The sequence below is a fragment of the Capra hircus genome, chromosome 5 (assembly GCF_001704415.2).
Source record: "Capra hircus breed San Clemente chromosome 5, ASM170441v1, whole genome shotgun sequence".
Taxonomy (NCBI): domain Eukaryota; kingdom Metazoa; phylum Chordata; class Mammalia; order Artiodactyla; family Bovidae; genus Capra; species Capra hircus.
In genome coordinates, this window is record NC_030812.1 from 22,435,521 (window position 1) to 22,458,635 (window position 23,115).

Sequence of the window (23,115 nt, forward strand, 5' to 3'; positions counted from 1 at the left end):
CCTTTTACTCCTCTGCTTAGACTCTTCATTCCCTGCTACCTCCAACCCAATATAAAGTCCAGTCAGCACCTTTGCTAGGCATCTAAGGTACCACACAATTTAATCCCAGTCCTTTTAATTTTAATTTCCAAACACAAGTCAATTATGGTGACTGCCTCCTGGCTTTGCTGGTTCCCCCCGCTACTCCCTTTCTCAGTGTCTCCGGAGTGAACTGGTCTTTCTCAGACCCTCTGTATTCAAGTTCTTATCTTTCAGGGTCAGGGCAAGTTCTCACTCCTTCATAAAGCCTTCCCTATAGTAGCCTATGAATAAAGTATCGACATCGTGTATTTATATATTATATATAAAAATATTCTGTGATTTTCAATAGAATTTTTCAATAAAGCATTTTAAATTAAGCAAAAAACAAAAATCCAGACACAGGAAAAGAATCAAAAGGCATACTAATTTCACTGTGGCAAAAAAAAGAGAACTGGTTAAACCTTCTGTGAGAGAATACAAATGTTCCATTTCCCTTAGACAACTGATAATGCTACATAAAAATTATTTACCCTTTTTGTATATCCGTCATTTTAGTAAAAATGATACTTCATCTAATCCAACAGTACTGCCAAGGCCAAAGTATCCATATATGTTTAGATAATTTATTTTGAGCTATAATCTCCTAATTTTAATATTATGCATTACAATAGTCTTGGGAAGTTGACAAAGTCAATATTGAATCTGCTTGCATTTTCACAAGTGGTTTACATTTAAAACTCAGATTTTCTAACAGCAGTTCATTTTGTTTTTGTTTTTATTTTAAATAAAGGCAGCAAAGTCCTTAGATAAGCTAATGTAGCAACCATATTTCCAAATTATTTCACTATTAAAGATGTTATTTTTAAAATCTATATATACTATAGATTTTATCATATAAAATAATTTTTTAAAAGCATGTTTCTCCAAAAATAATAATAATAAACAAGCATGATATTTCACAAATACTAAGACTTTTAATGCCCATTTGTGTTCAAATCAATCCTTTAATGAATGTGTCTATAAACAAGTTTATTGGTTTTTATGACATAATTCACTATACCTTAAGATCCTGCCTTGTGGCAAGTAGTTCAGATTCCTTCCCATAGAAATCAGACTGAAGCTGTTTCAGATCTTCCTGACTTTTCTCACAGGTGTTCTGTAACACTGATATTTTTTGTTTCTCTGCTGCAAGTTCCTGTGCCGCTTGCACTGACTGGTGCTGTAGTTTATTCTCAAGTTCTGTCTGAAACATACAACAGTTACTTAAACTAGTATGCGCGCCAAGAACAGGTTACAAAGACAGAATGGCTTCATCCAAGTCTACAGCCTTCTCTCCTCACTTCTCCACTTACCGTGTATTCCAACAGCAAATCTTCTATCATGACATTTAAGCTTTGTAAACTTTGCTAATATTGTTTACTCTCCTTTTAAATATCTAATTCCCTCCTTTTTTAACCTTTCAGCATTATAATAATCTTCAAAGACACAGTTCAAATGCTAGCTCCTCTAGAAAACAAGTCAAAATTCCCACGGAGTTCTAATTTTTCCTCACTCTCCTTTTTATTACAGTTTTCTTTAGGTATCTGCTTCCTCATTAAATTATATAGGCTGTGAGAACAGGGGCCATAGCCTATTCATGTGTTCCCACATCAGGTTTCCTAGCACAGGAACTGATGACTTACAGCCTTGCTGAATCCTTTATTTGCGACTCAATCACATTAAAAAATGTATGTATATGTATTCTTTTTCCTATTTCACTGTGGCCCGGGAAAAATTTCTATAGACCATCACTGCACAGTCAACCATGCACACTGACACTCCTCAATCAGAGTCAGCTATACTTATATGTAACACCAACAATTACTTAGCTTCTACCTGGCACTGGGCACACTACTGGGTACTTTAAATACATTGTCTCAGTCTTTACAACTCCATGACCTCGTTTTCTTTAAGCTCAAAAGATGGATCCCTTTCCTGTGACTATAAACCTGATGTGTGTTACATAGAATTTGAATTCAGATTTACCTGGCTCTAAAATGTATCTTCTTTCCCCACTACTCCTCAATAAAACCAAATTATTATTGCCTTTCAATGATTCTCTAGGTACTCCAAATTCCAAGTCTAATTTACAGAGACTGGCTATCCACTCAATACTCCCCCAAAATGCCTTCCCTGAGTTAAAGGTGTTCCTTTTTCTAGCATCTATATACTAATACAAAGTAACTACTGCTATGAATATTTGTGACTCCCCAAAATTCAAGCTGAAGCCTAGATCAAATGTGATGGCATTTGCATGTAGGGGTCTTTGGCAGTCATTAAGGTAGAGCCCTCATGAATGGGATTAGTGGGCTTACAAGAAGAAATACAATCTCTCAGTCATATAAGGATACAACAAGAAGACAGCTGTCCACAAGCCAGAAAGTGGGCCCTCACCAGACACTCAATATGCCAGGTGCCTTGATCTTCAACTTTCCAGTCTCCAGAACTATGAGAAATAGATGCTTATTATTTAAGCCATCTAGTCCATGGTATTTTCATTATAACAGTCCCACACAAGACAACTACCAATAAAAGCATTTCCTCTAAATCTCAAAATCCTTAAGATGTTATTTAATGTGCTGTCGCTCAGTTGTGTCCGACTTTGCGACCCCACTGACTGCAGCCCACCAGGCTCCTCCATCCACGAGGATTCTCCAGACAAGAATACTGGAGTGGGTTGCCATGTCCTCCCCTCCAGGGGATCTTTCCACCCACACTGCAGTTGCATTCTTTACTGACTGAACCACCATTTAATAAAGCCATGCACAGTATTGGCAAAATACATTAATTATAAATCTGGAAGCAATCTTACTATAATAATTAAATAAAAAAGAAAATGTACTAAAAATAGTTGTTGGCTTTTTTTTAATTTACTAAATCATGATAAAAAAATGAAGATCTAAGGAAAACTTGAATATGAGGCTACTAGATTTGGGGGGAAAAATGACCTCAAGATGTCAAATCATAGAACAAAATACACACTGTGATAATTACGTCCTGATGTATGATTATATATATGATAACACACATAAAAAAAGGGTAGACAAATTTGTCTACTCTTGTTTGTGTTATAAGAAAATTACTCTTTTGTAAAGTGGCCATAATAATCGTTATAAAAAGTGATCAACATAAAATATGTATTTGTGGGTTTCTTTTTTCCCTCTAGTAATGTGATAAGCCAACTGTTAATATCATGATATACTTTGTTTCACATGCTAGGGATATTATATCTTTCTTCTCCCTAGATGAATTAATATGCACATATCAACACTGGGAAAAACCTCCTTTTGTTCAAATATTAAGCTCAATCCACTTTTATCAACTCTTGTTCTGGACAAGTATTAAAACATACTTAAGAATGAAAGACAGATGTTTAATAATAAATTAGCATAGGTTTGGAAACAAACCATTATGATACAAGTTAAAAAAACTATATGAAACCTATACTACTGAATATTTAAGTATCTTTGTGATTTTTATTCTTGGTTATTTCCATTAATAAGAATAACATTTTTCAATTCCTTAAAACTTTCTAATACACTATAAATGGTGTATAAATTATTCTCAACGTTGTTAGTTACATGTTATTTTACAAAAAGGCAGTTTTAGGTCTATCAGACAAATGATTAGTGCTAAGATTTTAAATAAGTGTCTAACAACATGGTTATAGGGAATGGCAATCTAGACAGATATTTAATCATATAATTAAGTGCATTAAACTTTTAAAGAAAATTTGGGCATATATGTAAAATTTTCTTTGTTACAACTCATTTGTGTTAACTATCATATGGTTATTTTAGCTTCAAAGTTTTTCTTCCCATAAAATAAACAAATATCATATCATTACCTTCTGTGAAACAGCAATTTTAACTTCTCCTTGGAGTGTTTCAATTTGCTTTCTCTTCTGTTCAGTCAATTGCTTTAGCTCATTTATGTTACTCTGAAGCTGCTGTTCTTCTTTTTCCTTTTGTTTTAAGCTATTCTGGGCCTGTATGACTTGTCCCTGCATGGAACTGAGCTCCAACTTCAACTGATGAGAAGTCTAAAAGAAGATACAATCTGTTCAGCATTCATTTCTCCATTCAGCACACATTTATTGAGTATCTATTAAGCATTACTCTAAGCAGAAACTACTGAGTCTGTTGACACACATATTCAGTAGTAAACCAAAAAGAAAAATCCCTGCCCTCATGGAGCTTCCATAACTGACACTATTCACTACTGGATCAGACTATGGACTGATCGCTATTTGTTTAATCTTGCCTTCCTTTTCAACTTATACATTGAGATACAGCTTGCAAATGCACAGGACTGGTATTCTCATATCACAGAAAAGGGAAAATCAACAATCTTTAGATTGCTGAAATGTCTACTGTCTTGAATATTCTCAAAATGCTAACTGAATTCCCTTGTGGTCCAGTGGTCAGGACTCAGCACTTTCACTGCCAGGCCTGGGTTCAAGATCCCTGCAAGCAGCACACTGGGGCCAAAAAAGTAAAATAAAAATTTAAAAATGCTAACTGAGTCTGCTAGTCAAAGTGAATCAGAAAGGACAGCTTCATATTAACTATGATAAAACCAAAATAACTTTGGCAAACATCTTTAGTATCTGTCTAAACCACACAATCATGTCCTCATTTAGAGATCTGAGGCATATTTTGCTACCACCTGTTTTCGTAATTTATGAGGATACATTTCTGTTCAAAATTAATTATCATATAGAAGTCACACTGAGGTCCTTCTGTGGCCAAGGTGAACTAAACTACGTCTCATCCTTCCAACCAAAGTCATATTTTCATGACACAGATTCTACTATCAGCCCCATCTTACCGCTGAGGAAACTGGAGCACAGAGAGATGAGTCATCTGCCTGAGAGAAGTCAAGACAGCATAGCTAATAACTGGCACAGTTAGGATATAAATTTGGACAATCTGGATTTACAGCCTGGGCACTAAATCACCATAATTTTGCCACTGTGACTGGCATATAAAGCACAGATGTCTTCTTTCAATCAACAGCCAGAACATAAACCACACTGAAGACTTGCTGGGATGATGCTGTGCTGCTTTATCAAATCAGACCTCTAGAAAGCTACATGCCTAGACTCTAGCTGCTAGAGGTTATGTCTTCAGAGAATAATAATAACAATAATATATATTATATCCATTTATTTACTCATTTGTTTTGATAGAGAACAATAGAAGCATTAACCACAGAACAATCACTTGTGATTATTATATAACAATATAAACTTAATTGTGATTATATAATAATCACTTGTTATATAGCCATTATCAAATATTCCATTAACATAAATGTCAAATAAAGAGCACTTAAATGTCATTTCTATGGAAAATCTATGAAGACTGTTTTTTATCCATACTAATGCTCCTTAACTTTGATAATTAAATAACTCTAGTTATTTATTAAGTATAATTATTTTATTATTATAATCCTTTATTTGGGGCCTTTTATTATAATTTAGCTTAAATCTTTTTAGCAGTTGGTAGAACACAAAGGAAATAAACCCTTTAAGAATCTACTGTGAAAATATTTTGAAAATATAAAACCTTATTATGCTTTACATATTTCTGTTATAGAAAATCTTACCTCCTTTTCTTTTTCAAGTGACTTTTTCATTTCATTCTGTTCCTTATGCAGGCTTTCTGTCTGTACTTGAAGCTGATGTTTTAATTCTTTGCAAGTTTTCTCCTAAAAAAATGGAAACTACATTATGCAGAAAATATTTGTAGTAAATTTAAGAATTTAGGTTTATAAGCTTAGTAAGATCCACAAAAGGAAATAAACTAGAATCATTGATGATTTAAGATGGGATAGAATCATCATGTCAGCAATAAAAACAGGCAAATATTATAGCAGTAAATGGGGAGAGAGGCTAAGAGTTTCTATTATCAACCAAGTCACAATAAATACTTTCAATAATATTTAGACAAGATTTTAGAATACTTTTGGAAACCACATTTTTATGTTACACAATTAACTAACTTATGCTATTTTAAAAGTAGAATAATGGGCTTCAAAAAAATGGAGGGAAATTTTCTAAAGTATGGAAACAATAAAATAATCCCATATAACTTAAGAGGGAAGATATACAGATATTTTTTCCAAACAGAACATAAAAGTAACATATGAAAATCATGCTTTTTATGCTCAACACTTTCACTGACCTTCATACTAAGAACAAAAGAATTTTACTTTTGCTGTTATTCCATGTTATTCGGGGTTAAAATATTTCTGAAGATACATTGCCCTGTAAGTATTTCCTGAGACTCAAGATGTTTTTCTCTATAGTTTAAATATTGCTTACAATATCTCTAAGACATGGTATTATCTAGAGTTTTAGAAAATTGAATAAAGAATCAGAAAGTTTATAGCACCAGAGTTAGAAGTCATTAAGATCTTTCTGGTCTTCTTTCTTTTTTTTACAGTCAGGTGAAAAACATTTCAATTAGCAACTATATTCTCTGCAGACGTGTCCCAAAGGACAAACGTGCTGCAGTCCTCCCCAAATCTAGCATCGGGTCCTCAACAGAGAAAGAATATAGATTCAACTGAAAACTTTCTGGGCCACTGGAAAATTATACACACAAGCACCAATACCTTTTTCTCAGGTTAAGTAATCTCCACTCCTTTTCTCATAACAACACTTAAGATCATTTAAACGCAAGGTGACAAATCAACAGTGAATTAAGCAGAAAAGGCAGCATGTTTTAAATAAAAATCATTTCTACCTAAGAAAATAAACATAAACAACTAACCAAATCTAATATAACAGCTTTTCCCTTCTGATTTTCTTTTTCAAATTCACTTTTGGAGTTCTTCAAAGAATCAGAAACTTTTGATAATTTCTCCTTTGTTGCAGAAAGCTCTGCTACTAGAGATTCTTTCTCCATCTTCACTTGTTGTAGTTCTGTTACGGCTGTTTGAATCCTGTCATTCAGTTCCTTGTGCTGCATCTTTGCATCTTGATTTAAATTTTCAATTTCTTGTTTAAGGATTGTTTTTTCTTCTTCTTGCTTGGTAAGCATTTGCTTAGTATTTTCAAGCGCTTCAGATTTCTTCTGTAGATCCAACTTTGTATTATATACTCTAAATATTTAAGAAATAATTTCTTTAATAATGCATAATGTCATTTCTAATCTACCATTCACATTAATAAATTGAGTTTTAAAACTTTCTTCTGTAGCTAAGAAGTACAACTAATAATTTAATGTCATAAAGCCACACAAACAAAAAATGCCTTAGAACATCTGATCTGGTCATTTAAGAGATGAGGATGGTTTTCTTCAAGTCAAATAAATTAGTGGTAAAGCCAAGACCATCCAAACCCATGACTTAATCCAGTCTTGTCTAACCACAGTGTATCCCCAAAGAAATCTGGGCATACAGCAAACCATCTAGTCTTTGACAGCCGGAAATACTGTTCCATGTATCCTAAAGAACTGACTTATTATGTTGCCCCCAAGGACAAAGAAATTTGCCTCTTTACTTGAAAAAATAAAACACATTGGGTGTTTGACAGGTCCTAAACTTCAAAACACATAAGATAACCAGGAAAAATGAAAAGTGTCAGTCACTCAGTTCTGTCTGAGTCCTTGCAACCCCACGGACTGTAGCCTGCCAGGCTCCTCTGTCCATAGGATTTGCCAGACAAGAATTCTGGAATAGGTTGCCATTTTCTTCTCCAGGGGATCTTCCTGACCCAGGGATCGAATTTAGGTCTCCTGTATTGCAGGCAGATTTTTTTACTGTCTGAGCCTCCAAGGAAGCTCAATCAGGAAAATCTTTCCAACCCATTTCCTCAACTTTTCCATTTTTTTTTAAAAATTGAAGTATAGTTGATTTATAGTATCATGTTAGTTTCAGATTCTTAAAATTTCTTAATTCATTCAGGTGTAGAAAAATTATTTTAGGGAACAAATGATAACAAGTTTAAGCAAACATGGATGAAAGACAAAAGATTTACTTTAATCCTAGAGCCTAGCAGATTATGTTAAGAGACTTATCATTTGTCCTCTAACATAAATTTTCTACACCTGAATGAATTAAGAAGTTTCAAAAACCTGAAACTAACATGACACTACTATACTTCAATTTTTTATAAAACAGAAAAGTTGTAAGAATGAGGAAATGGGGGGAATGGATACATGTATATGTACAGCTGAGTCCCTTCACATTTTTTTGTTAATCCAGCTATACCCCAATATAAAATAAAAGGTTTTTAAAAAAACTAAAAAAAATAAAGAAATGAAGATATTGCTTAAGAAAGTTAGACTTTGTTTTCATAAAATGATAAAATTATGCATATTATATAGCAAAAGAAAAGCACACATTAGAGATTAATCATTTTTTAAAATGAAAATAAAACCAGGTACAAAGTAATATTTCTAGAATGTATACTATTTCCAATGTACTTTATTATAAATTCAATATATTAAGGAAAGGTTATTAAAAGATGTACCAGCCACATAACTGAAGTTGGGTATTAATATCAAAACTGCATATAAACCTTGAAATTTTCTAACTTTTAGCCCCAGAAACTTACTTTTACTTTCAAAAAAAGTAGCTAAAACATATGAAGTACATTCACAGGATCCTGTACCTCACTGATATTTAAAGGTCTAGACAGAAAAGCTGTTGTATGAATATTACTTGACCATTTTAATATAGTTAAAATCCCTGTCAAACAAGCCTAAAATTGGAACTTGATATATTTACTATGCTACTTAACTTTCCTGTAAATAATTATTATAAAATCATAAGACTATGAATCAAAGAAGGCCTAAAGAAATAAAGGTTTGCATAGTGATGGTAAAACAGTTTGTTTTTTTAAAAGGTCACTAAAGGAAATAATAAATTAATCCATAACCTGAAAAATCTTAACACTCCTTTCTCAAAAACTGATAGAAACAACCAGAGAAAACAGTGGCATAGATACAGAGGATCAGAACAATATCAACCACCTTAACCTAACTGATATTTACAGAACACTTTACCCAACAAAACACAGATGTGCACAAGGAAACTTAACCAAGATAAACCATACGCTGTGCCATAAATAAGAGAATTTGAAATGTCAGAATTTTACTGAGTATGTTCTATAACCACAATGGAATTAAATTAGAAACCAGTATCTAGAAAAACCCTGAATAGTTGAAAAGTAAACAGTATACTTCTAAGTAACCCACAGATCCAAAAAAAAAAAATCACAAAGGATATTTGAAAACACAAACTGCAGAGTAATGAAAATATATTATAAGATGGAAACTGGAGAGAAAGAGCTGCATGCAGTATAGGTGGTCCTTGGGAAAGGGGAGCCCTGTACCCCATTATCTGGGCTGAGTCCTGTGACCAGGGGTGGGGTGTAGTCAAACCTCAGATATGTTTGCCCAGTCCTCCTTTCTTAGTACTCTAAAAGTGCAGGACCCCGTATAAAAGATGTCTGCATAAAAGGTAAAGGCAAAATTTAAAAAAAAAAAAATCCTTACTAGAAACGGAAAGTTCCCACTGTAAAGAACTACTGGTCCCAAAGGGGCCTCAGAAAAGAGAACAAGTACCACCACCTCAAAGGTCATCTTTACAGTCACATGACTGGGTTTTTAGAGGTGACGAATCACTTAGTAGGTGATACAAAGGATCAGATGTGGCTTCCGTGGTAGCTCAGTGGTTAAAGAATCCGCCTGCTCGATTCTTGATCCAGGAAGATCCCACGTGCCCCTGAGCAGCTAAGCCTGTGTGCCACAAATGTTGCGCCAGTGCTCCAGAGCCCAGGAGCTGCAACCGCCAACTAACAAACCTGCGTGCAGCCTACAGTCCATGCTCCGCAACAAGACAAGCCACCGCAATTAGAAACTCGAGTACTGCAGCTAGAGAGTAACTCCCGCTCGCCGCTCGCCACAGCTAGAGAAAGCCCATGCAGCAATGAACACCCAACAGAGCCAAAATAAATGAATAAAATAAAATTATTTTTAAAGAAAAAAGCATCAGATGTACTCCCAAATACTTAGGCACTGGAAATTACATATGTTACAAGTCACAAGAAATGCCATTTGAGGCACAAAATGCATCTGGACATTCACAGTATCAGGACCCAATTTACTAGACATGAAAATAAAAATGTGTTGTCACCACTCCCAAAATAAAGATGAAACCATGAAGGTGCAAAACAACTTAATTATCATCAACTTTGATGGATTTTAATTTCATTTCCCTGAAAGGCACCTTTCCCAGGGTATCAACCTCCATCTTTACTACTGACAGTCAAAAACCCTCACCCTCTTGACAGAGATCTAGTCTGTCAACTCCATATTTGGCCTTTAAAGACAAAGTCTACTGAAATGTGACTGGATACAAGCCATCCAAATAGGATGGTTAAATAAACCAAACTGTGATGGCTTTATTTTTCATTCACATTAATATCAGCAATTTACAAGGTAAATCTTTAAGCACTGTAATAGAAAAATTGAAATCTTGTGAAAATTTTAATACTTAGTTTATAATCCTCTCCCATAAGTAGTTTAGCTTACGTTTCTTTCTCCATTTCAAGTTGTTTACTCAATTCTGTGGCTCGAAGCTCTAAATCTGTGTTCAGCTGTCTCTGTTGTTGTAGACCCTGCAAAGCTTGCTCCTTGCTTGCTTTAACTTCAAGCATATCAGCTTCTAGTTTCTATGTCAGAAATATAATATAAAACCATTTTAATGTCAACAATTATCTATTAAACATTATAACAGTTTATACTCAAACTAATGTTAACAAAGATACTTGTGTTAATAACAAAAAACACATTCTAAACTCATTGTTGAATAAAGGAGCCATTTACCTTGAAATCTTTCAGAAGATCTAGCAGCAGACTTTATGTATGAGAGACAGTCACTAAGTTTTAACTTTTAAAATGAACTGAATAAGAGAATAAACTTAATTATATTTATTACTTGAATAAGTTATTAACTCAAGTATGGAAAAACAAAGGCCCAATTAAACTTTATAATCTTTTATATTCAGTTAACAACACTGATATAACTATAAATATTCAAAACTAAAATGGAGTTGTCATGTCGTCCTTCTCATTAATACCTCTTGACCGTAAATATAAAGCCAATTAAACTCGGATTTGGCATCTATAACCTCTTTGTTTAGAGATTGTTATTCTTCACAGTGTGGCTTCTATCTCATATATATACATATAATTGTATTTTTATAAATTTACAAAATCAAATTCTTGAATATATACTTTGAACGTCTATAAGCAATGCATTTTCTTAATAACTATAACTGGGAAAGGAGTACCACAGGTTGTATATTGTCACTCTGTTTATTTAACTTATTTGCAGAATACATCATACAAAATGCCAGGCTAGATGAATCACAAGCTGCAATCAAGATTGCTGGGAGAAATATCAACAACCTCAGATATGAGGATGGTATCAGTCTAATTGCAGAAAGTGAAGAGGAACTAAATAGCCTCTTGATGAAGGTAAAAGAGAAGAGTGAAAAAGCTGGCTTAAAACTCAACATTCAAAAAATGAAGATCATGGCATCCAATCAGTCACTTCATGCAAACAGAAGGGGAAAAAGTAGAAACAGAGACAGACTTTATTTTCTTGGGCTCCAAAATCACTATGGACAGTGACTGCAGACACGAAATTCAAAGATGCGTGCCCCTTAGAAGGAAAGCTATGACAAACCTAGACACCATATTAAAAAACAGAGACATCACTTTGCTGACAAAGGTCTGTAGTCCATAAGTCCAAAGGTCCAGGACTGCAAAAGGCCAGTTTTCATTCCAATCCCAGAGAAGGGCAATGCCAAGGAATGTTCAAACTGCCATATAATTGTGCTCATTCACATGCTAGGAAGGTTATGCTCAAAATCCTTCAAGCTAGGCTTCAGTAGTTCATGAAACAAGAACTTCCAGATATTCAACCTGGGTTTAGAAAAGGCAAAGGAACCAGTCATCAAACTGCCAACATTTGTTGGATCTTAGAGAAAGCAAGGGAGGAGTTCCAGAAAAACATTATTACTGCTTCATTGACTATGCTAAAACCTTTGTGTGGACCACAACTGTGGAAAATTCTTAAAGAGATGGGAATACCGGACCACCTAACCTATCTCCTGAGAAACCTGTAAGTAGGTCAAGAAGCAACAGTAGGAACCTTATGTGGAACAACTGACAGTTCAAAATTGGGAAAGGAGTATACAAGGCTGTACGCTGTCACCCTGTTTGTTTAACGTATATGGAGAGCACATCATAAAAAATGCCAGGATGGATGAATCACAAGCTGGAATCAAGATTGCCAAAAGAAATATCAACAACCACAGATATGCAGATGATACCACTCTAATGGCAGAAAGTGAAGAGGAACTAAAGAGCCTCTTGATGAGGTGAAAGAGGAGTGAAAAAGCTGGCTTAAAACTCAACATTCAGAAAACCAAGATCGTGACATCTAGTTCCATCACTGCATGGCAAATAGAAGGGGTAAAAGTGGAAGCAGTGATAGATTTTATTTTCTTGGGCTCCAAAATCACTACAGACAAGGACTGCAGCCATGAAATTCAAAGATGCTTGCTCGTTGGAAGGAAAGCTATGACAAACCTAGACAGTGTAAAAAGCAGAGAAATCATTTGCTGACAAAGGTCCATATAGTCAAAGCTATGGTTTTTCCAGCAGTCACGTATGTATGTGAAAAGCTGGATGATGAAGAAGGCTGAGTGCCAGAGAATTGATGCTTTCAAATTATGGTGCTAGAGAAGACTCTTCAGAGCCCCTTGGACTGCAAGGAGATCAAACCAGGCAATCCTAAAGTAAATCAACCCTGAATATTCATTGGAAGGACTGATGCTGAAGTTCCAATACTTTAGCCACCTGATATGTAAAGCTGACTCACTGGAAAAGACCCTCATGCTGGAAAAGACTGTAGGCAAAAGGAGAAGGGGCAGCAGAGGATGAGATGGATAGATAGCACCAGATATCAATTTGAACAAACTCCAGGAGATAAGTGAAGGACAGAGGAGCCAGGTATGTTGCAGTCCCTGGGGTTGCAGAGAGTTGGACATGACTTAGCGACTAAACGACAACAACAAAAAGATACTCCAACAGAATTCTCATTACATGCCCTTCAACTAAAAACAAATAGACAAAAAAATCTTTCTGTTCTTTTCAACCATTACACCATGTAATTTGTCATACTATTATTACTGACCATAAAGAAAAGGGAACCCATAAACAGAACTGTAAATGTAATTTTCTTCTTCTATGCACATGTATACATACACACAGCCCATGATTCTACAATTGTACAGAAGTGCTTCATCTAACTGTGACGGTGCAAATTTCACATACAGTAACTTGAGAAGTTTGTTTAACTTATAGTAGTTCTAATTCAGAGAGCAAAGGACTCAGGTCAAATCCTTCTCTAATATATGTAGTTATTTAATTTCTTTAATATAAATCAACACTTTCACTTGAAGTTGAGTTAAAGAAAAACAGTTTACCATAGTGAAAATTTTAATAACATTAATCAGAAATAAAATCCAAAGGGTATAAATGTACCCTTTTGGAAGAAATATACCATAACTGAGTATTATACTGGTATAAGAAAGGAAGGAGATAGGAATTATAAGGTAGAAGAGACTTCACAACAACAAAAATAAGTTTCCTGTAATTACAGAGTAGATACGGCTGTCTCTCTGAAACATTTACACATTACAGTGGAACCAGTATGTGCTAAATGCTATTTGCAAAGCCATCCATTAATGAAGAAATTAAAAGTAAAGGTGGAATTCAAAATTTAGACATGAAAAATTACAAACAATTTCTATATCACAACCTGACCTTCACCTGCAGATTTAAAACCTTGGATTCCTTCTAGATCCTCGACTTTCATTGCTATAGCAATAGAGAATATGGCTAGTTTTTCATACAAACCTTGATTTGACCTTCCAATTCTTCAGTTTTCTGCTCTAAAGACAGATTCTTCTCTTTATATGCTTTAAGATGACTCTCCAGCTGACTGCAATGCTCTTGCTTCTCCTGCAACTTTGCAGTGACCTGATCCAACTGAGTAGTGATCTTATTTAACTCCTACAGAAAGTACAATTAAAGACAAGTTTGGTAAGGTTTACTTTGCTGTAGTGCCCAAATGTTTGCTCAAAGTAAAGCAGAAACTCTTTAAGTTTAATGAAGTATTTTGAGAAAGACCATAAATAAGCCTAATAATACATATGAGATTATATTTACCCATCAACATAAAGGACCTGAACTGAAATTGTACACACTCTGAGATACTACATTTATACACATAATAGCTCAATAACTTTTTCTAGGAAGACTTATTTTAGAAGCCAAAAGATACAACAGGATATTAAGTAGGCTAATAACAAAGTAACGCTTTTATACTGTAAATATTTTCAATGTTCAAGATACCATTTTTTTTTATATTTTTAATTACATTGATTACATTATAATACTTGTTCAACTGATTTGGAATATCTAATTGCAGAGCAAAAAAAAATAAAGATTATTAGGAAATCCACTGCCCATAGATACTATTAATGTTTTGATAACTTTGCTTCTAGACTTTTCTGTATGTTAGGTTCTATTTCTTTATTTCTATTTTTCAGATAAAGGATATCAGTTTACATACAGTGTTACTGTAACTTCCTTTGTTTTATAACAAAGCATCATAAAACTGTGACATTATCTTCCAAACTATCATTATACATGACTGCATAAATTTCTATTGTATTCATATAGATCATTATTTAGCCGAATAGCCTCGGCTGTATTCTTGGATTGCTATAAATCTTTCCAACAGATATGCAAACACCATCCTTAAAACTATGATTATTTCCCTAGGGTAAAGGACTAAAAGTGAGATTAAGAATATGAAAAATCTTAAAGGTCTTAAATATACTGCCAACCAGCTTTCCCTATTACCATCAAAAGGTTGAACTGCAAGCAACGCGTGGAAGTGACTTGTTCTTCTATACCATCTCTAGCCTTTCCAGTGTTAAACTCATGCACACAAACATTTTACCTTAATAAGGGTATATTACTGTCTTAATTTGCAATTAATTCTTAATGAATATGAAGATTTCCTAATATAGTTTTGATCTTTTACTTCTTTTGGTAGATTCATTTATTTCTTATGTAAAAATGTTTTAAACAAAAATATCAATCTTTCATCAGACATATTTCAGAAAATGTTCTATTATTTTGCTACTTACTTTAGAATTTTGCTAGTAATATTTTGGGCAAATAGAAATTTCAACTTTTATGTGGTTACTCTTATACATACTTTTTCCATTATACTTTCTGGCACTGACCTAGTACTTAGAAAATACATTATAGATGTGTTTAGCAATAATGTAAAGTAAAAACCTAGTTGTAGAACAACATACATAGTGATACCATCTGTACAAAAAGACCTGTATGTGTACACACACACACACATATTTTTTCTTCAATGTTTACAGAAGTCTGGAAGGATATACACCAAACATAAAAGCAAAATTTCCATGTAAGGAGAAAAATGGATTGCAATTAAAGGTAAATATAGAGAAAGGTTTTATTAACTTGATATATAATACTATATTATTAATAAAACTTTTTGGATCAACAACCAGTATTGCTTCTCAAGTAAAAAGTAAATTTTTAAAATTCCTACCTGGTCAAAGGTAAGAAAAATCTACCAGCATTTTCACCTTGGATTCTGAAGTAGGAAGCTTTTTCCTATCAGAAGTGTTGAGAAGAGTAACTCTGGTATTCTTCCTAGCCCCACTTTTACTCCTACCCCCAGGAAAAGAGTAGTAACTCTTACAATTGAAATGGAATACATGCTGCTCTTTTCCTGCCAAGAGGCAAGTATACCTGGGTCACCGCCTGACTGTCCACTTAAAACAGGTGTGAAGTCTCTCTTTCCCAGTCATTGCCACTTAATAGGATGAAGAAACAATTCAAAAATTAGGAGTAAATATTTCATCACACCAAGGTCTCTATTATGGGAGAAAGACAGTATTAAGAAGCTCAACCACAACTGCACAAGTTGAACTTTATCAAGAACATAAATAACATACTTCTCTTTTTTTGGCTGCACCTCACAGTTTGCAGGATTATGAGTTCCCCAAGCAGGGACTGAACCCAGGCCACCATAACGAAAGCACCAAGTCTTAACCACTCACTGCCAGGGAACTCCCAAAGATTATATTTTATCTCCATCTGTCTAACTCCTGCATATTCCACTCACTGGTTCTGAACTCAAGGAGAAATTAAGGAGAATAAGCAAGTCAATCACAATATTATATCAAAGTATAATTTTCACATATTTTTCCAGTTAATTTATCTACCAAAGCATTAGGTTATGACAGGAAACTGCATCAAGTTCTCCTACCTGCTGTTTATCTTGTAATGCATTTTGGGCTGTGTCCAAATGATTCTGAAGATCTGCTCTTTGAGCAGTTTTTGCTGCTTCTGCTGATAGCAATAATTCAGTTTTGGCTTTAACCTGTAACAAAATTTACAACTCATTTAATTTGTATTTAGTTCTTGGTTTCTGCTTGATGAGTGTAAAATACTTTTCTCATTAATTTTAAAATTTAAATATTTCAGCAGAAAACAAAAATTTAAACATTAAAAAATAAGTACGTGATAATCCCCCAAACAGGAATAAATAGGGGAGAATACTCCTAATAATGTTCTGCTGCTGCTAAGTCTCATCAGTCGTGCCCGACTCTGTGTGACCCCATAGACGGCACCCAACAGGCTCCTCTGTCCCTGGGATTCTCCAGGCAAGAACACTGGAGTGGGTTGCTAGTTCCTTCTCCAATGCATGAAAGTGAAAAGTGAAAGTGAAGTCGCTCAGTCGTGTCCGACTCTTAGCGACCCCATGGACTGCAGCCGACCAGGCTCCTCCGTCCCTGGGATTCTCCAGGCAAGAACACTGGAGTGGGCTGCCATTTCCTTCTCCAATGCATGAAAGTGAAAAGTGAAGTTGCTCAGTCGTGTCCGACTTTTAGCAACCCCATGCACCGCAGCCTACCATGCTCCTCCATCCATAGGATTCTCCAGGCAAGAGTACTGGAGTGGGTTGCCATTGCCTTCTCCAGTGTAAAAAAATGTCCCTATAGAACACCAAAACACTTTCTCTCTTAAATTGGACATCCACATATTGAATTATCTGTAACTCATCTAATAAGTTTTAAAAATAAAGGTGTATCCTCTTTTTTCCAAATTCTTATACTTGTTATTGTATTATTTCTGGTTTTAATGGAATTATTCTCCCAAAATAAAGAAAATTAAGGCTTAGAAATGTTTCTAAAACTTTCTCTACTATAGTCTAGAATAAAAAAACAATGACGAGAATGGAGAAAGAAATATATCTTAATTCCCACCCCGTGACTGACTCGCTGAGTAAGGCTTCCATATTGGCCTCTGAAAGAAGACATATTAAAATACATAATTGTACTATATATTTTTTGGCTGCACATGCAGCTTGAGGGATTTTAGTTTCCCAACTAGGGATTGAATATGGGCCTCAACAGTGAAAGCCAAGTCCTAACCACTGGACCACCAGAGAATCCCCTAAAGTTTTGAGTGTGTGTTTTTTTTTTTTTAATTAAATCAAGCATTTAAAGTAAAATTCAAAAATCAAATTCAAAATCAAACATCTGTAACAGAAATCTAATGGTATAATAACAAACTACTTTAAACTTCAAAAACAGTAGTAAGGGCCTCATGGAAAAAGAGAAAAGTAAAAAACTGGTAGGGAGAAAGGCAAACAGGAAAGCTCAACAAAGTGTCCGCATACAACTTTAATTCCTGTTTCTATTTTTCAGTTAATAAGTAAGGCAGGGGATGGAGAGGCAGAGAGAAAAACAATTTAAATGTGATAGCTTAAAACTGGTGTTTTATTCATACAAACAAGTTGCACAATGCAATATTACCTGTATATCAAGCTGGGAAACCTTCTCCTTGCTTTCATTTAACTGACTATTTAATTCACTGATGCTGGATTCTAGGGAAAGGACACGGTCTTGTGCAGCTCTAAGATGTGCCTTCTGCTCCTGCACCTGGTCATGCAAATTCTCCTGGGCTTGTTTATGGCTTTCTGACTGATTCTTCAGCTTCTCTGTTAGCTGAGTTACCTATCATACAAGCAAGGCTCTAATTATGAAGGTCACAAATGATACAACAAGAATGAAGAAGAAACCCAAATGTAAGCACCATAAGATGTTAAAATACTCTAGGATAAATTATCTCAACTTTTTTTTCCAAGAAAAATTATTCACATTTTTCCAAAAATAAGTAAATATAACCTCTCAGAATCATAACAACATCAGATTCAGAGATTCTTACCATTTTTAAAACCAACTCTACTGAACTATAATTTAAATACAATTTATGCAATTCAATTATACAGTTTGAGGGGAGTTGATCAATACATGCATTCATTTAACCATCACCACAAACAAGCAAGAAAACCTTATGACTACCCCCAAAAGCGTCTTCATGCACTCAATACCCTCCACTCATCTCCGGCCCCAGACAATCACTGAGCTAACTATTAAGAGTTCTTTATATATTCTGGATGTTTCTCAATTGTCAGATACATGTTCTATACCTGTTTTCTCCCAGTCTGTGTCTTAGCTTTTATTTTTGTAATGGTGCCTTTTGAAGAGCATCTGTTTTTAATTTAGGTGAAATCCAACTCATCTGATGTTTCTTTGGGGTCCTCTGGTTGAAATTTATGAGTTTCTTGAATCTGTGCTTTCATATATTTAATCAACTTTACAATTTTTCAGTCATTATTTCTATAAACATTTTTCTTTGACACAAATTATACACACACACACACGTATACACCATACACACACAAACATACCTATATCCTAGACTACATGTTGCTATCCTACAGGTCACTAAGGCACTCTTCATTTTTTACCCCAGTTTTTCTGTCTCTCTGGGCTTCATTGTGGACAGTTTCAATTACCTTGTCTTAATGGTCACTGATATTGTTTTTTCCACTTAATATATTCATTCAGTGAAATTTTCATTTTAGGTATTTTTTAACCTCTAAAAAGTTCTATTTTTTTGTTTCCACTTCTATTTGTTTTTTCTTTATATCTATATATTTTAAAAGCCATGTTAAAGTACTTATCTGATGACTCTATCCTCTATTTCAGGTTTTATTTCCATTGAATCGCTTTTCTCTTACTTATAGTTCGTATGTTTTCCACTTTGTGTTATCAAGTAATTTTTTTATATTTGTTATGACAAGTCTGAAATTTGTTGTCTTCTTTCAAAGAATATTGAATTTTGCTCCAGTAGGAAATTAATATACTTGTGGTTCAGCTGGATCCTTTTCAGGCTCATTCCCATGCTTATGTACACTAGCTTTTAATCTAGGGCTAATTCGGCTTTAATTCTAAAGTGTGACATGACTGGAGTTTCTACTGAATGCCCCCAAGCGTCCTTCTTCTCTTGACTGGTTAAGACCTGAATGTTTCCCAGCTCTCTGCTGCTGCTACTGTCGCTTCAGTCGTGTCCGACTCTGTGCGACCCCACAGACGGCAGCCCACCAGGCTCCCCCGTCCCTGGGATTCTCTAGGCAAGAACACTGGAGTGGGTTGCCATTTCCTTCTCCAATGCATGAAAGTGAAAAGTGAAAGTAAAGTCGCTTAGTCGTATCCAACTCTTGGTGACCCCATGAACTGCAGCCTTCCAGTCTCCTCCATCCATGAGATTTTCCAGGCAAGAGTACTGGAGTAGGGTGCCATTGCCTTCTCTGAAGCTCTCTAAGTTCTGATCATTTTTAAGTTGCAGCTCCTAACAACTGTTCATTGTCTGGCCCCATGGAATCTCTCCTTAAGAGTGTAAAGCTTAGCATTCAGCTAAAGGTTCAAGCAAATCCCTATGCAGATTTCTGGACCTTTATCTCTACATTGTTCCTTCCTCTCTGACATTCTGTCTGCAAATTTGAGTTCAATCTCCCTGAATTTCAAATCTCTTATGCTTTAGTTCAGTGAGACCACTGTGCTTTCCTTGGATTCCCTCACCCTGCACCAGTCTGAAAACTGTCTCCAGGTCAAAAGTTGGAATGGTCAAAAGGCTCACTTCACTTGCTTCTCTTCTCTCAGGGATGAAAACCCTGTGCATTTGCTGTACAATGTCTGAAAACTAGTTTTACACAGTTTTTTCCACTTTTCCAGTTGTTTATAGTGGGAGGACTAAAGAGTTATCAGTTACTCCAACGTGGCCAGAAGCAGAAGTACATTATTTATTCTTTCTTCAAAATTGTGTACATTTTTCTGATCATGTTTGTATAATAAGCAATGTTAATTTGTATGCAACTTTCAACCAAAAACTAAACTGGTAACTAAGGCTAACTTTGAAACCTGGAGGAAAAAACTTGTGCTATATTCTAATACTCGAATTAGAAAACTGAAATGACTTATTCTTTAATACTTTCTCATTTAGATAATTACAATTCCCTTATTGGACAATTCTTTCCAAAAAGTAACTATTTGGTAAGCGACTATTCTTTACAGCCTGAAAATGTATTAAGCTAAATTTTATAAGCTTCATTTAAACTAACATACAGATATTAGAATAAGGCAACTAGTTACCAAAATTATTATTAGCTATATATTCCAAAAACATACATCATTAAAATATAGGTAACCACTAAGCCTAGATATTAACCAGTAACACAGTAACAACTAACACTTGATTAGTAGTTCAGTTTATATTTTGTTACTCACCTTTTTCCAAAACATCACAAAATGCCATGAGATAACATATTATTAATAACTTTTCAATATGAGCTAACTATACTTTTCAAAGGGGCCAACAAAGTGAAATGATTTGCTCGTGGTCACACAGGTAATAAATTACATCCTGGGACATGAACTGAGAATTCTCATCAAATCATGCTAACTTAGTTTCACTATAATAGCAACCCACCTCGGAGGTAAAAGAAGTATTTGTCAGAAATACAAAATAAATTTCAAAGTACTAAAAATAATAGAATTATTTAGATAAAGCACTTAGTAAGATTTAGAGAGATAAAAGTAAATTTTAGAAACAGAATACACTTGACAAGCTTACTTGTTCTTGTAATGTATGGTTTTTTTCTTGTAATTGGTTAAGAACAGCAGTCTCTCCCTCACCAGCCTGAATTTTTGCATAAAGATCTTCTCTCTCCTTTTCTAGTAAAGAAATATTTTCTTTGCTCTTCTGTAATAAGGCTTCAAGGTTCTGGATCTTCTGGTCCTTATCACCAATTTGACGTAGTACTTGTTCCAAATCATTCTGTAAAGAATTAAAAACTACTGCCTTAAGGATAGAGAACTTAAAAGTTATTCCTCAAACAAAATGACTGATAATAAATTTGAAGACTCAAACTCTCAGTGTTACATTTTTTTTTTTTACTAATCATTACATTTTAACATGGCAAACTTACATAACTAGAACTACATATTTAACAATAAAACCTACATTACTGATAATAAACTAGAATTTAATAACCAATAAAAACCTTCTTACTACACATTTTTACTCTAATACTCTGGCTTCACCATCTACTACAATTCTTGTTTAATCCATTTTGAGACACATGGGACTCCTCATTATTCCTAATCACACCAAGCACACTTTCACCTTGGAACCTTTGCACTGATCATCTCTTCTACCTGGCACACTTCCCCCAGAAGTCAAATGGCTCATTCCCTCTTCTTCAATTGTTTGCTCAAATGCCACCTTCTCAATCATACCTACCATGATCATTACATTTTAAACTGCAGCCTTTCTCAATATTCCCTCTGGAGAAGGAAATGGCAACCCACTCCAGTATTCTTGCCTGGAGAATCCCATGGGCAGAGGAGCCTGGCGGGTTATAGACCATGGGGTCACAAGAGTCAGACACGACTTAGTGACTAAACCAACCAACCAACCAACACTCCCTCTAGTAAACAGTTTTTCTTTCCATAGCACTTATCTTATAACACACTAAATAATTCACTTATTTTTCGTGTTTATCTGCCTCTACCTTGTCACAAGAATGCAGACTCCAAGAGGGTGAAGATTTTTGTCTGTTTTATCATCAATGTATCCAAGACACACATATTCTAAGATATTTATGGCGTGAACAGGAAAATAAGTGATTGAATTTTAATGCATATACACTCATGAAGGCTCATTTCAACACCCAATTGGACTCTTCTATAGCTACATTAAGGGATCCCTCTTTTTCACTTTACCAAGGGCCTCCATGTTGTACCTACAGTAGCCCACCACACCCAGAACAACACTCATTCATGTTGAGAGCTATCTGAGTCACAGCCTTTGCCTCTGCCTTAATCATTCTAAGAGAGCCGAACGAGAGCCAGAGAGCCTCTACTCAGAAAAGGCCCTAATGAACCCTTCTGCAAACTTCACAGCAGCCCACACTACCTTGCTGACACAGAGCCAGCAGCCAGCTGGTACCCTCAACAATGTGTGCCAGCCAACAGTAAAACAGGTGAGATCAGTCACTCTCAAACACGCTTCTCATCCTCAAAGTTTCAATCACAAAACAATGAAAAGCAACCTCATCTCTGCTCTCATCCTCTGTTCCTGCCACTAAGACCCCTCTCTGCACAATCCACTAATCTTCTGGAACCGCAGCTCCAGGCCTAAGCTTTTTCTAGAACTAACTATTTCCAAACTGAAATTTGGTTCCCCCTGTACAGGTGCCAATTCCCTATCAGCCCTCTCTGATATGTAAGGACTGTTCTACTGGGCAAGCAGAAGAGGTTGACTTTTTCTAGATTTTTTTTTCCTCACTGCCATTAATCTCTCCCTCAAATAAAAATTTTAAGCTGCTCTAGGAATTATGTATTCATTTTCTATGTCTATGCTGTGTTGCCATCATCTAAAAATCCCTACCTCATTCACTGAAGACTTGAGACCTGATTTAGTCTTTTTCTCAATCCCAGTTTCTGCCAATTTCCTGGGAAATACAAAATACATAGAGAATTAAGAATACAGCTTCAACATT

General features: G+C 35.0%; 1 protein-coding gene across 3 annotated transcripts in view; it reads right to left on the reverse strand.

Annotated features, from left to right (window-relative positions):
- Positions 1–23,115, reverse strand: part of EEA1 (early endosome antigen 1) — a 124,527-nt gene that overhangs the window by 13,857 nt on the left and 87,555 nt on the right. For all 3 annotated transcript variants that reach the window (XM_018047620.1, XM_018047619.1, XM_018047621.1), the window contains 9 exons: positions 21,186–21,389; positions 18,023–18,223; positions 16,471–16,584; positions 14,007–14,162; positions 10,608–10,747; positions 6,840–7,170; positions 5,671–5,772; positions 3,908–4,102; positions 1,082–1,264 (listed from right to left, as the gene is read on the reverse strand). In XM_018047620.1, the coding sequence (XP_017903109.1) occupies positions 1,082–1,264; positions 3,908–4,102; positions 5,671–5,772; positions 6,840–7,170; positions 10,608–10,747; positions 14,007–14,162; positions 16,471–16,584; positions 18,023–18,223; positions 21,186–21,389 (1,626 nt within the window). The remainder of the gene's footprint in view (positions 1–1,081; positions 1,265–3,907; positions 4,103–5,670; positions 5,773–6,839; positions 7,171–10,607; positions 10,748–14,006; positions 14,163–16,470; positions 16,585–18,022; positions 18,224–21,185; positions 21,390–23,115) is intronic.